This window comes from Podarcis erhardii, assembly GCF_964252035.2.
Source record: "Podarcis erhardii genome assembly, chromosome: 14".
Lineage (NCBI taxonomy): Eukaryota > Metazoa > Chordata > Lepidosauria > Squamata > Lacertidae > Podarcis > Podarcis erhardii.
The window spans coordinates 13,414,795-13,428,362 of record NC_138503.1 but is presented as its reverse complement, the minus strand read 5'-3'; the positions used below and the strand labels follow the sequence as shown (position 1 = coordinate 13,428,362).

General features: G+C 45.3%; 1 protein-coding gene across 11 annotated transcripts in view; it reads right to left on the bottom strand.

Annotated features, from left to right (window-relative positions):
* Positions 1 to 13,568, bottom strand: part of SEMA6D (semaphorin 6D) — a 421,542-nt gene that overhangs the window by 17,296 nt on the left and 390,678 nt on the right. For all 11 annotated transcript variants that reach the window (XM_081838792.1, XM_081838793.1, XM_081838795.1 and 8 more), the window contains 6 exons: positions 10,745 to 10,864; positions 7,585 to 7,673; positions 5,173 to 5,390; positions 4,916 to 5,047; positions 3,645 to 3,800; positions 896 to 1,069 (listed from right to left, as the gene is read on the bottom strand). In XM_081838792.1, the coding sequence (XP_081694918.1) occupies positions 896 to 1,069; positions 3,645 to 3,800; positions 4,916 to 5,047; positions 5,173 to 5,390; positions 7,585 to 7,673; positions 10,745 to 10,864 (889 nt within the window). The remainder of the gene's footprint in view (positions 1 to 895; positions 1,070 to 3,644; positions 3,801 to 4,915; positions 5,048 to 5,172; positions 5,391 to 7,584; positions 7,674 to 10,744; positions 10,865 to 13,568) is intronic.

Sequence of the window (13,568 nt, the reverse complement as noted above, 5' to 3'; positions counted from 1 at the left end):
TGGTGGGAGGGCGTTCCACAGGGCGGGTGCCAATACTGAGAAGGCCTTCTGCCTGGTTCCCTTGAACTTGGCTAAACTTTAATCCAGTTTATCACTTCTGAATTTACTAGGAGGCGGGTTACATCCATCTATGAAAAAGCTGCATGCCAGGAATAAGAAAAGCCCAATTTCCTCAGAGCTTTTAGGAAGACATATGGGTAGATCTTGATAGAATTAAGGGTGGGAGAGAAAATATGGCAAACTGCTGATTTATGATGCTAGAACAGATTCCCAAATTAATACAGGCTGGAGGAAGCCGTTGGCAAGGTGGTGCCTGGTAGGTCCTTTGCCACTATATAGATCACTTATTTTGTATTACATACATACATTATTATCATCAGTACCATGTTTATATCCCACCCTTCCTCCATAAGAGGCCCAGTAAAAAAGGCTTTGATCCATATACAAACCTTTGCTCTGATATCCCTTGCTATCCCTTGGAATGATTACCAACTGCAATTTGGACAAACGCTACAATTTCCACAGGGAAACTGTCCCTCAATTGTTTTCTGATTGAATGTTCTGATGGACCCCGTACTCTTTCTTTTATTCTAGTACGTATCAACCAATGTGTTTTGGGTGTGTTCGTCAGCAAACAAGGGACTGCTCCTACACTGAGGAATAGGGCAGTTTTTTCTGACTTAAGAGCAGTATGCACACGGAATTAGAATGCAAGGCAAGCACACAAATATTTTCAGATGTTGCTCAAATAAACATTCCCCTAAGCGCTGGGAAAGCATCAGACAAGGAGGTGAGGTGGGAAACACATTTAAATCAGGTGGCAAAGCAGCAAGTGACTCAAACGAGACAGACGCTGTACAATGTCACCGAGCAGTTCTTGTAAAAGTATACCTACTTTGCATGATTGTATGCATCAATCTCTTCCAGTAACACGCTGTCATTCAAAGAAGAAGGTTTGGTCTTTGCCAAGATTTTAAGTACCATTCCAGCTTCAGAGCCAACGAAGATGACTGTGTAGTTTTGATACGGGCCAGCAGAGTGGTCCACTGCGATCGCTGTCAACCGATACCTGTCAAGACCAAGATCTCCTGTATAATAATTCCTCCACATTAAAGACCCCAAAGATTTGTTCCTCCTAGGTCCTGAATACGGAAGTACCACTGCTTTTGCCTGGTTTGGGGAGGCATCTGTCCCTTCGTAGCACAAGCTAACAACACTGAATTATACAATCATCTCTTATCTATTTATGCTGTTTTCGATCAACACTTTGGGGGATGCTTTTAGCTCCCAATGGCCCTATGGCCGGGAATGTAGGGAGTTGCAGTCCTGAGACATCTGGAGGGGCAAAGGTTTTCCCATCCTTGCACTAAGGAATGAGAGGGAAGGAAAGCTATGTTTAACAGGCCAAGTGTTGTGAACTGTTGAGTAACAACCGGAATAGTCACTGTCTGGAAACACAACTGAGTGACAGTCAAAGACTCGGACTCATTCTCCAAAGTGGTTTTGGAGAACCATTTATGGTTTTGGCAACTGTCATCAAATCCCACTCATGCTAGCTCATGCTTCCATAGACATCCCCCACAGCTTGGTGGCCAATTTGCTAGTGTGTCAATGACAAGAAACCTGATACCCGTTCAACTGGGACTAGAATAAGTGCTCTGCTGATGTGGCAATCCTTGAACTCAGTGGAACTTGCCTCTGAGTAGTATATCTAGGGTTGCGCTGTGTTTCCTTTCTCCACCAAAGCCAATGGGTTGCAGTTGGGATGATTCACTCAGAAACTCTGCAGGGCAATTTGAGCCAGTATGGTGCAAGCTCACTAGGAGACCTTGGGCCAGTCACTGTCAATCAACCTAACTTCCATCATAGGGTTGTGAGGATGAAATGAAGAGGGGGAGAACCTTGAGCTCCTTGGAGGAAAGATAAGCTATGTTGCTGTTTATAGCATGTTGTACCATCCTAGATGGAGGTGGGTGAAGAGCCGAGTGTAAATCACGCTTAATGTTGCCAGGCATTTTTTTCTAGACCAGATGTTTGCTTTGCAACAAATATTTGGCTGGGGATTGGCTGTGTTATCTGCATGGTTGCTGGGAATGCTTAAGAGTGAGGTTTGCATGTGGAACATTTTCAAGAATGTACTTGGGAGAGGTTACTGGGGTGGAGGGGCAGAGCTGCCTCTTATTTTGTTCAGTTGCTAATGATGCTCTCTGATGTAATTTTATGGCATTTTTGTATAGAAAATCTAACAAAGCCAATTCTGTAACAATGCTTATTTTGTTTTCCTGTTAATCATGCCATCTTAAATGTCTATTCTCCATTATTTGACCTTCATTTGTAAGGGTGGGTTTTTTTGTTTGTTTTTTGTATTTTGCAATTTTATGTCAGATGCTGGAGCTGGGTTGCAAAACACATTGAGATTTTTGTTTGGAAATACAAAGCCATATAGAAGAAACAGTAAATAAGATAAAGATCCCATGTCTGACAACATTGCATTTTGCATCTCCCTGCCCTCCCACCGCAACCCCGGGCTTCACATCATTGGCCGCAGGGACAGGAAAGCAGAGCACAACATTATGCCAGACATGTACACTCTGCCCTGTGCATGGCCAGCCATGGGTTGCTATCACACATAGTCCTGCTCTTTGTGAGAACCAGCTCTCCCATACTGCACAATCTCTGGTTAGATCCAAAGAAGTGTGTAGTTATTTGCTTGTTTAAATCAGAGGAGAAGAGCTTCCCCCTTTGGGGCAAGCTTTTGCAGGCGGCACATACCAGTGGCGGGGACAGAGGCAAAAATGGCTGGAACATGATGTAGGGTTGCCATATTTTGAAGAGCAAAAAAGAGGACACATTTGAAGACTTCTACTTTTAACTATAAGGGACGCGGGTGGTGCTGTGGGTTAAACCGCAGAGCCTAGGACTTGCCGATCAGAAGGTCGGCGGTTCAAATCCCCGCGACGAGGTGAGCTCCCGTTGCTTGGTCCCTGCTCCTGCCAACATAGCAGTTCGAAAGCACGTCAAAGTGCAAGTAGATAAATAGGTATCGCTCCAGCGGGAAGGTAAACTGTGTTTCCGTGCGCTGCTCTGGTTCGCCAGAAGTGGCTTAGTCATGCTGGCCACATGACCCGGAAGCTGTACTCCGGCTCCCTCGGCCAATAAAGCGAGATGAGCGCCGCAACCCCAGAGTCGGTCACAACTGGACCTAATGGTCAGGGGTCCCTTTACCTTTACCTTACTTTTAACTATGGATCGCTGTGATGATTCTACCCGTGAAAAAGAGGATGTGTCCTGGAAAAATAAGAGGGCACATGGAAACCCTCAACAACAGATCTACAAATTGCAGAGTTCCCTGGGAAGAGGAACTGACTGTTAAACCACTGTGAAAACAGCAGCACTGTAAGGGGGACAGGGGGTATCCTAACAACTGTCAGCAGCCTTAACAAACTATAGTTCCTGGGATTCTTTGAGGAAGCCATGACTGTGGCATGGCACTGCTTTAAATGTATAGTGCAGATGAGGCCTTAATCAGTCCCTTGTAGGAAAACCTGATCTCCCCAAAGTCCTGCCCGGTGTGGCTGGCATAGTATTATGTTTCAGATGTGCAGCGGCTGAGCCTCGTGTCGCAACAAGGCCTCCTTCCTTACCTGACCCTTGTCTTTGTAAACCAAGGCTCCTCAATGACGGAGGGAACAGCGGAATCCATCAAAGGGTGGGATTTGATGAAAGAGAGGGTTTCATCTGGGAAATCAATGGAGGTTTTGTAAGCCTCTGCTAGGCCGTGTTTTGCACAGCACCCAGGTCTGAAAGGAAAGCAACATTTTTTTCCCATTTTTTTTTTTTAAAGTGAAGGGAAGGGGCAGAATTCTGAAGGAGCAGCGCGAACAGCCAAGGCAAAATGAATTTGGAGTCCAAACGAAAACTGCTACTTTGGGACCATTTGGGACAATCGCTCAGCACAAGGCTGGCCAATTGCTTTGTTACTCCATGTTCATGATGAGGGAGTCATCTGAATTTGTCTATATTTGGGGGTTTTGCACATTTTTAGGAAGGTTTATTTGTAGCATGCTGAGGTTCCAAGCCTTTGATTCCCCACTCCTGGCTCATTCTCAATATCTGGACAGGTGGGGGAAATGTTCTTCCATTAAATATCAGACAGGTGCAATCTCTATTATCTTCTCATTGCCTACTGAAGAACTTCCTACTCCAACAAGTCTTTCAAAAATCTCTGTATTTGTACTTTAATTAGTGCATGTCTCACTTTCCACACGCGTCTCAGTGCTTGCCTTTTATATATATTGAGCCATTTCCTGATTTCTAAGCTTGGGTTTCAGCTGTTTTGCCTTTGCCCCCAGAAAACCTGCTCTTTTGCACTAAATCAGAATAAATGGCAATCTGCTATCAGAAAACCCGGTTGCTCTTTGTTCTGATTCAGCACTAAACTACGGGTTTTCCAGGAGGAACATGGCGGGCAAACAAATTCTTTAGTTGAGCCATTTGTCATCGGAATATAAGAACACAAGAAGCTGTCTTACCCCAAGTCAGACCATTGGGTCATCTATCTCAGCACTGTCCACCCTAACTGGCTGCTGTTTCCCAAGGTTTCAGGCAAGGGTCCCTTCCAGTCCTAACTGGACATTTCAGTGATTGAACCTAGGTACTTCTGCATGCAAGACAGAGGCCTTGCCCCCTTGCCATGCGCAAGCTGCAGTTTGAAATTAAACATAAACACTGATTTGATCTGTTATTTGTATGCTGTTTTTCCATCAACCAATTTGAGCTCAAAGCAGCTCACAATTCCCAGCCAGAGGCACATGGATGGGCCAACATGTTCTTCACTGATTCCAAAGCAGCTGTACAGATGGGGCCATGACAACAACATTCTGATAACAGATTATCATCCTTTTATTTCCTTTACCTTGGCCTTGGTACTTTGTCTTCAGGTACAGCTGTCCAAACAGAGTCTGGAGTCTTTTGTTCCTTAAATCTTCCTTTGAAGACTTTCTCAATGTCCTCCATGCTAAAGGCACACACCGCTGAGCCGGGGATGCTGTAAAAGACACACAGCAGAAGAAGTTGCAGGGAAGCCAGGCGACAAAGCAGCGACGGATTAAGCGTCGGCAGTGAACCAGAGAACCTCCCTCTCTTTTTGACGCCGGGTCGCTCATCTCTTACCTGTTAAGCTGCGTAGTGAATACGCCAACAACAGTAGGGGCTCCGTTGATTTCTATTATGTCTGTGATCGACTGGAGCACGTCAAAGTAGAAAAACGAATCCCCGGGGACGGAACAGTTGAGACGGGCTTTTAGGAATGACGTCCAGTGCTTCTCGAGCACCCTCTGAGAGCCACCCATGTCGTTTTTGCATATGCGAGCTACACGGGAGTACACAGCCTTGCGTGGGGTACAATAGGAAAGGAGGAAAGTCAGGCTGGCAACTAATCCGTCTGGAAAACCACTGTTATAACAGCAACTTTGGTAAAAGGAAAGCAACTGCTTGTAGGTTTCCTATGCCAACTCCACTGGGCAGTGGTGGGGAATTTTCCCCAATGTATTTATTATTTATCCATTATTTTTGTTAGTCGCTTTTCTCACCAACTGACCCAAAGCAACTTATTTTAAAATGAATCAAGATGAAAATGTTGACAATAGGACCCATAGAGGGGATGGGGGTTGGGAGTCCCGAGATTCAGAGTGATCTCTTTACATGGATGTCTATTTGGTATGGTTGTAAATTCATATTTGTAAAATCAAATAAAAATAACAGGGTGGGGGGAATCAAGAACATCCATGTAAGAACACACAATTATACAAATAAAAGGCAGGACTTAGGCAACGGACCACAATGCCACCCATCAAATTAAGGTCCAAAAGCCCAGCTAAAGAGAAAAGCATTTGCCTGGCATCTAAAAATGGATAAAGATGGCACTAGACGTGCCTCCCTGGAGAGGGCATTGCAGAAGTGTGTGTGGCGGGGAGAGGCAACCACTGAAAAGGCTCGTGTTGCTGCCCCCCCCCCCCAGAACCTCCTATGGAAGGGACACATGAAGAAGGGCCTCAGATGATGATTGCAAAGCCCAGGTCAGTTCATGTGGGGACAGGTGGACCTTGAGGTAATGGGGTCTTGAGCTGCACAAGTCTTTGTTGGTCAAAACCTGGAAAAAAAAATTGATAGGCGGTTGTGCCAGAGCTGGCATTATATGTTCAGACTGCCCTGCTCTGGTCAGCAATTTGGCTGTTGAATTCTGCACCAGCTGCGGTTTCCAAATGGTCTCTAAAGGCAGCCCAATGTATAATGCATGCCTGTTGTCCAACCTGGAGGTTTACTTTCAATATTTATATAATACTTGCCATGCAAGCTTCTCCAGACTTTCCCCACCCTGCTTTTCTTAACCATTGTACAACAGGCTAGTTTCTACACACATTTTCTACCCTCCATCCTGGCAAACAAGAGGAATTATCAGAGTTCAAGGTTACATTCCAGCGAGGTGAAAACACTCATGGAAGGCATGAAGGTGTTGTGTGGGAAGGAGTGGGCTTCAGAGTTTTGAGGGCCAGAGACAGATGCCACCAGATCTATGATTTCTCATTCCCACCACAGAAAAAGGAAGCCATGTTTTGATTAAAGGTACCCTGCCCGTACGGGCCAGTCGTGTCCGACTCTAGGGTTGTGCGCCCATCTCACTTAAGAGGCCGGGGGCCAGCGCTGTCCAGAGACACTTCCGGGTCACGTGGCCAGCGTGACGAAGCTGCTCTGGCGAGCCGGCACCAGCGCAGCACACGGAAACGCCATTTACCTTCCCGCTAGAAAGCGGTACCTATTTATCTACTTGCACTTTAGGGGTGCTTTCGAACTGCTAGGTGGGCAGGAGCTGGGACCGCAGACGGGAGCTCACCCTGCCGCGGGGATTTGAACCGCCGACCATGCGATCGGCAAGCCCTAGGCGCTCAGGATTTACCCACAGCGCCACCCGCGTCCCCATGTTTTGATTAAGGCTCAGCAACTATGAAAACCTTGGGTCAAACCTAGCCCCATACTACCCATCTCTCCAATTGCCCAGCTCAGAAACGGGGTGTAGATGAGCCCCAGGTCTTTTTGAGATTTGCCCTGCCACGTCAAATTAGTCCTCCAGCAAATCTAGTTGCCGACCAGTTTATAGGGACAACCAATTATAAATCCTGGTCTTGTCTACATCTGTGTACCTCAAGTTGCAGCACTAAAATAAGAGCAGGAGGTTCATTTGATTCGCAGGTTAATTTTCCAAGCGATTGTGTTCCAAGTATTTGGGTAGGGAGGAGGCCAATTTGGATTTTCACTGACAGGGTGAACCTCTTTACAGATGAAGTCCAGCTCTAGAGAACAAAGCTGTGAGACTGGGGGTTGGGTTGGGTTGGGGGGTGGAGAACACAAATTCCACCACCTCCTTCAGCAATTAGAAGTATGAGAAGTGCCAGCTTACTATTTTCAAAACCAGTCGTTGAACAGAAACGACTGCGAGCCATTCCATAGCAAGCATATTTTCAGCCCACTACAAATCACCCTGAGACTTTGTGGCTTATAATAACAAACAGCTGTATTTACTCTTACCTTGCCTAAGTTATTATGTTCCACGGCAATCTCTCGAAAGAAGAAATACACAAAGTTCCCGTATTCAATGGCATGAAGGAAATGGGGCTCTGCAAGATTCAAGGAAGAGGAGATCTATGTTGTGAGGATTTTGCTTGGTAAAAAAAGGAGGCACCTTGCTACATCTGGGATAACAGCCCAATATGGCATGAGAAAGAAGCATGGGGTTGCAGCCAACCAAGTATTACTCAGAGTAGACCCAATGGCATGACTAACTTAGGTCCATTCATTTCAATGAGTCCACTCTGAGTGAAAGTTGGTTGGAAACTTTGTAATGGCCATTGTGCTAGCACAGGGTTCAGCAACCTAAGGCCCATGGGCCAGAAGTGGCACGTGGAGGTTGTTTGACTGGCCCATTAGCCGCCCCCGGACCGAGCTGCCTGTTCGAGCGCTGCGCTAAACCGCAGCACCGAAAATTGTGTTTGCACACACGCAGACACCAGAAATCGCGGGCACGCACATGCGATCCAACCCACAGAGGGATCTCCGTGGGACCGATCTGGCCCAGGCAAGATAAACCTTGCCGACCCCTGTCTAGCACAACATCACAACAGTGAATTATAGGCAAACGATGAAGCATTACTGACACTGTGCAGGTGTGGCTCTGGAAAGCATTAGAAGACCCCATGTAAGAATAAGAGACCATCATTTTTTAAAAAGGAAGCTCTTCCAAAAGCTGCTGGCAGATCACAGAAGTTCAGAGTTATTCTGTCAGAAACAAATCACCACCATAGGATCTCAATGGAAAAGGAATGCATAAAATTGTCTCCTACCATGTTTAAGGGGAAGGAATGGAGCTCAGCGGCACTGGAACACATCCTTTGCATGTAAAAGGTCACAGGGTCAATCCCAGGCACCTCCACGGAGGACTGGAAATGAACCTTCTCTGTACACCAGGAAAGTTGCTGGCAATGCAGATCAGGAGTAGCAAACATTGTGCCTTCCAGATGTTGTTGGACTCCAAATCCCATCAGCCCCAGCCAACATGGGATGATATTAGCTGTAGTCCAAAAATATTTGTAAGGCACCACACTAGCTATGCCTGGTGTAGACAACTCTGAATTAGATGGACCAATGGTCTGAACTGGAGTAGTTTTCTATGTTGGAGTTAGACCATTGGTTCATCTAGCCCAATGATGGCCAGCTGTAACTGGCACCAGCTCTCCAGAATTCTTAGGCAGGGACTTCTCCCAGAGCTTGGTACCCAAAGTCCTTTATAATTGGAGGTGCCAAAGAATGAAAGGCAGTATTGCAGAGATGAGGAACCCATGGCTTCTCCCAATCACCCAATTCCCATCAGCTCCAACCAACATTGCCCAACGGTCAGGGATGATGGGAACTGCGGTCCAGGAACATCTGGAATACCAAAGTCCCCCGTCCCTGCAGTATTGGCTCTGCCAACATTTATGCTACTGCAGAGGAAGGAAAACAGCATTCAAATAAACCTGGCACATACTAGATCAGCTACTACTTCCTTTTTGCAATGAAGGGGGAGGGGGTGCATTTCCTTCAGAGTAAAGAATGTCTGCATATGCCCCAAAGACAGACAAACCTATCAGATCGAGCGTATGATACCGTGGTTAGAGTCTTGGACCAAGAACTGGGCTGCCCATATCCAAGTCCCAGTTCAGCCATGAAGCACATCAAACACATCAAAACAGTTAAAATCTGTGATCTTAGGCCAGTCACTACCTTTTGGCTTATTTGACTGGGAAACCCTAGAGTTCCTTGGAGGAAAGGTAGGGTATATTATGGGAGGAATCAATGGGTCCAGCCCGTTCCATGTGCCTCTCGTGAGATGCTCTTTTGCAGCAACTCACTAGAAAGCTCTCTTAAGGTTACAGGCATTACAGTCTTCATTAGTGCTACAAACAGGCTGCTGTTGCAGCTGCTATGCAGATCTGGTGCGTACGGATGCCAAAGTGTATCCTGTAGTTACAAAGTGAAATCCACTATTCAAGGCACTTTAGGACATCCAAGTACAGATGGAGTTGAGCTTCAATGAATGTGCAGACTTTAATGTCGGCTAATGGACTGTAAAAAGGCCTCCGAGGAATTGTATTGCAGCTCCGGCCTTTTGTTACTACAGCTTCATTCATTAACTTATTGCGGATTGGGGGGTGGGGGGTGGGTGGGAAAGGGTTTCATTCCTGGGCCAGATCTTTTTTTGGATGAAGACAAAAAGAAGAAGTGGGCTTCGGGTTGTGCTCCACTGAAAGGAGAATATATGCTCACAGCCATGGAGCTTGCCCCGATTCTTTTTCACACACCCACAAACTGCAGCTGGTTATATATAATATCAGATCCTTCATGCCACGTATCGGGACGTGGGTGGTTGTAGCTCTTTCATTTAAAAGAACTTACAGAAGAAAAAAATGCAATTTTAATTTTATGCACAACTGTATGTAGAATTATATCAATTTTTGATATAACTAATGCAGAGCAATCTTATACATGGCTACTCAGAAGTAAGGCCCACTGAAATCAGTGGTACTTTCCCCTGTGATTGGAGTCTTAAGGGGCTAAATAAGTTATTCCCAGACTGCGTACTGGGACACAGATTAGAGAATTTGCCACTATGCCTATTTTAGATTCACTTCAGTTAAATGCTATGTTTGAACCTGCATAAACTGTGTTTAGTTTTAGCGATGGTTTGTTTGAAGCAAGACAACTTCAAACCATAGTTTACAAAGCAAAGTTTGCGCTTCAACCCATTGAAGTTATTATTAACCATGGTATAGGTGGTTCGGATGCAGTGCTTGAATTCAGTGATTGAAATCTGCAGTGAAAGCTTCTGATCTCCCCATGGCTGTGTCAGAAGAGGGAGGGAACGAGAAGCATGGTCCCAAGACTTGTGCACGTAACCATAAACAATGGTTAGGTCCAAACAAATCGGGGGGGGGGGGAATCAAACCAGTATACTCTTACGAGTATACCTCCAAGAGTGAGCTAAAGCTTTGAACACTGAGAAAGTCTAGTCATCAGCAAAAAGAGTGATTGCTTTGTAATAATTGGGTTAAACGAAATGGAGAATATCACCACTCCACAATGCACACAATCTCCAGCTAGGGGCCTACAAAGACATTACAAGCTGCAATTATTAGTATTTCACTATAAGTACCTTTAATCCACTTGGAGTCATATTTTATTGTTCTCAATGCCGACCCGTCCCCCATGCTTCGGTAAATTACCGCATCACTTGCCAGAAAATCTGCAACCGTTGCAGAATAGAGTTTGCCATCTGAAACAATAGAACAAATGAGGCATTTAGTATCCGTTTTAATTCTGAGCAACCTCTTATCATTTTTGTATTCTTTGGGCCACGGGGGTTATGCAGAGGCTGGAACAATCCAGCTCCTTCTTGGGTGGTCAGGCTCTGAAAGTTGGCATCCCTTCGTTGCAACGGTTTCACAGACATGGAACCCATCTGTTTGGACTGCATGATGCAGCCTCCCCCAAACTGGTGCCCACCATATGTTCTGGTTTATGTAAGAGTGCACAAACGAGACCCAAAATATGAAAATGGTACTGTATTGAACTCTTAATGTATATATTTTTAAAAAATACTACACTGAAACAACAGAGGATGAAAAATATATTAGAAGACAAAGCACTGGTTGAAAGTCCATTTCAACTAATTAGTTCTTTTCCATGCTGTCCGTTTAAATCTGGTATCCTCGGAATTACCGTATTTTTAGCTCTATAAGATGCACCAGACTAAGATGCACCTAGTTTTTGGAGGAGGAAAACAAGAAAGAAAAAAAAATCTGAATCACAGAAGCCAGAACAGCAAGAGGGATCTGGCTTCTGGGATAGCCTCTTGCTGTTCTGGCTTCTGGGATAGCTGAGCGAAGCCTCTTCAGGGCAGTGGGATGAAGGCTCCCGCTGCCCTCAAGATGCTTCATGCAGCAAAGCCAGGACAGCAAGAGGGATTGCTGCACAGAGATCCCTTTTGCTGTCCTGGCTTATGTCCTCCCGGGCAGCGGGAGGAAGGCTCCCCCAAGAACCGCGCTCCCTTTAAAGAGCGTGCGGAGCATGTTTACGGCTCTTTAAAGGGAGCACCTGCATTCGCTCCATAAGACGCACACACATTTCCTCTTACTTTTTAGGAGGGGAAAAGTGTGTCTTACAGAGTGAAAAATACAGTAAATGCCATTTTGGTCCTGTGTCATACAGGCTCCCTCATTGTTTGAACATCATCCTTGGTTTACAGAAGACGAGCCCTTCTGGATCAGGCCAATGGCTCACGAGTCCAGTATCCTGGCAAACTAGGTGCTTGTGGGAAGCAGTGCTGTGCGGTCAGTGGTCTAGGGGGACAAGGCTAGGGGAACGTCCCCTACACGTTCCTGGAAAATCAGAGTATTAAAGTATTAAAGCCTGGTGCCTCCTTCCCAAAGCCAAGGAAGCTTCTGCTCAGCTTAGGGAGAGAGGCTCAATGCTCACACATGTGATGTTGCCCTCACAAACAGGTGCCTCTGGCCCTAACCGTTCCCCTGCGAAAAATTTCAACACATGCCACTGATTCGGAGGCATACTAACTCCAACACTGTGGGTAGAATGAAGCCATTGCTGCTAGTATCGATCAGTTCCAGCCAGCATAGCTGATGGTCCGGGGTAATGGGAGCTGTGGTCCAATGGTATCTGGAGGGTACCAGGTTCAGGCCATTGGTCAGAGGGCAACATCTGGTAGGACTTTTCTGGGTCAAATTAGTCAAATGAAAGCTTACGTTCAATCTTATGATAATTTTATTGAAAAACAGTGCATTTAAAATGTACTGGTGTCATAAAGTACAGGGAAATGTAAATCCACACATTTTATTAGGTATGTTATAATGGACCCTTGTATAATTATATAGAGACTTTATGCAGATCAAGAAAACAATATATATTATAAGCTTCCATTAACATAAATTTGATTTTAATAATTTTTTATAATGAAATGTTTTTAGAATCGTTGGATTATTTTGATTATTGTTAGCCGCCCTGAGCCCAGCTTTGGCTGGGGAGGGCGGGATATAAATAAAATTTATTATTATTTATTATTATTATTACTTTTCATTACTTCACTTTTTTCTCTTGGATTAATATTGCCTATTGTATATATGTGAAATAATAAACAACATCTCATGACCAACTAAGAAAGGTGCCTTCGATTAAAATAGATTTCTCTCTCTCTTTCTCCGTGGACAGACAGACAGACAGAATGCAGCAACACAGAAAAACGATACAGAGGGCAACCACCATCTTAGAAGAAGCATTCTCTCCTGTGCTAAAAAGGTATGCATCTTTTAAGATAATGCCTATTGCATCATTTAGCCAAGCCTAGGGACACAGGTGGCGCTGTGGGTTAAACCACAGAGCCTAGGGTTTGCCGATCAGAAGGTTGGCGGTTCGAATCCCTGCAATGGGGTGAGCTCCCATTGTTCGGTCCCTGCTCCTGCCAACCTAGCAGTTTGAAAGCACGTCAAAGTGCAAGTAGATAAATAGGTACCGCTCCAGTGGGAAGGTAAACTGCGTTTCCATGCGCTGCTCTGGTTTGCCAGAAGCGGCTCAGTCATGCTGGCCACATGATCCAGAAAAACTGTCTGCGGACAAACGCCGGCTCCCTCGGCCAGTAAAGCGAGATGAACACCACAACCCCAGAGTCGTCCGCAACTGGACCTAACGGTCAGGGGTCCCTTTACCTTTAAGCATGCACAACTGTAGCATCCTTACAATGTAACAATGATTGATTGATTGATTGATTGATTGATTGATAAATAAATAAATAAATGTATATGTGCCCCGTCTAAAAACCAAGGGTTGTCTCCAATTTAGCACCAAGTCAAGGTCACTTAGTGGCATGCTTCTGCTGGTGAAATGTTTGGTTGTTGTGCAAGAAAATGTCTAAGCAGGTTTGCTGGCAACTTTGTTGCACAATAGACTGTGCAGTGAGTTTTTGCTGG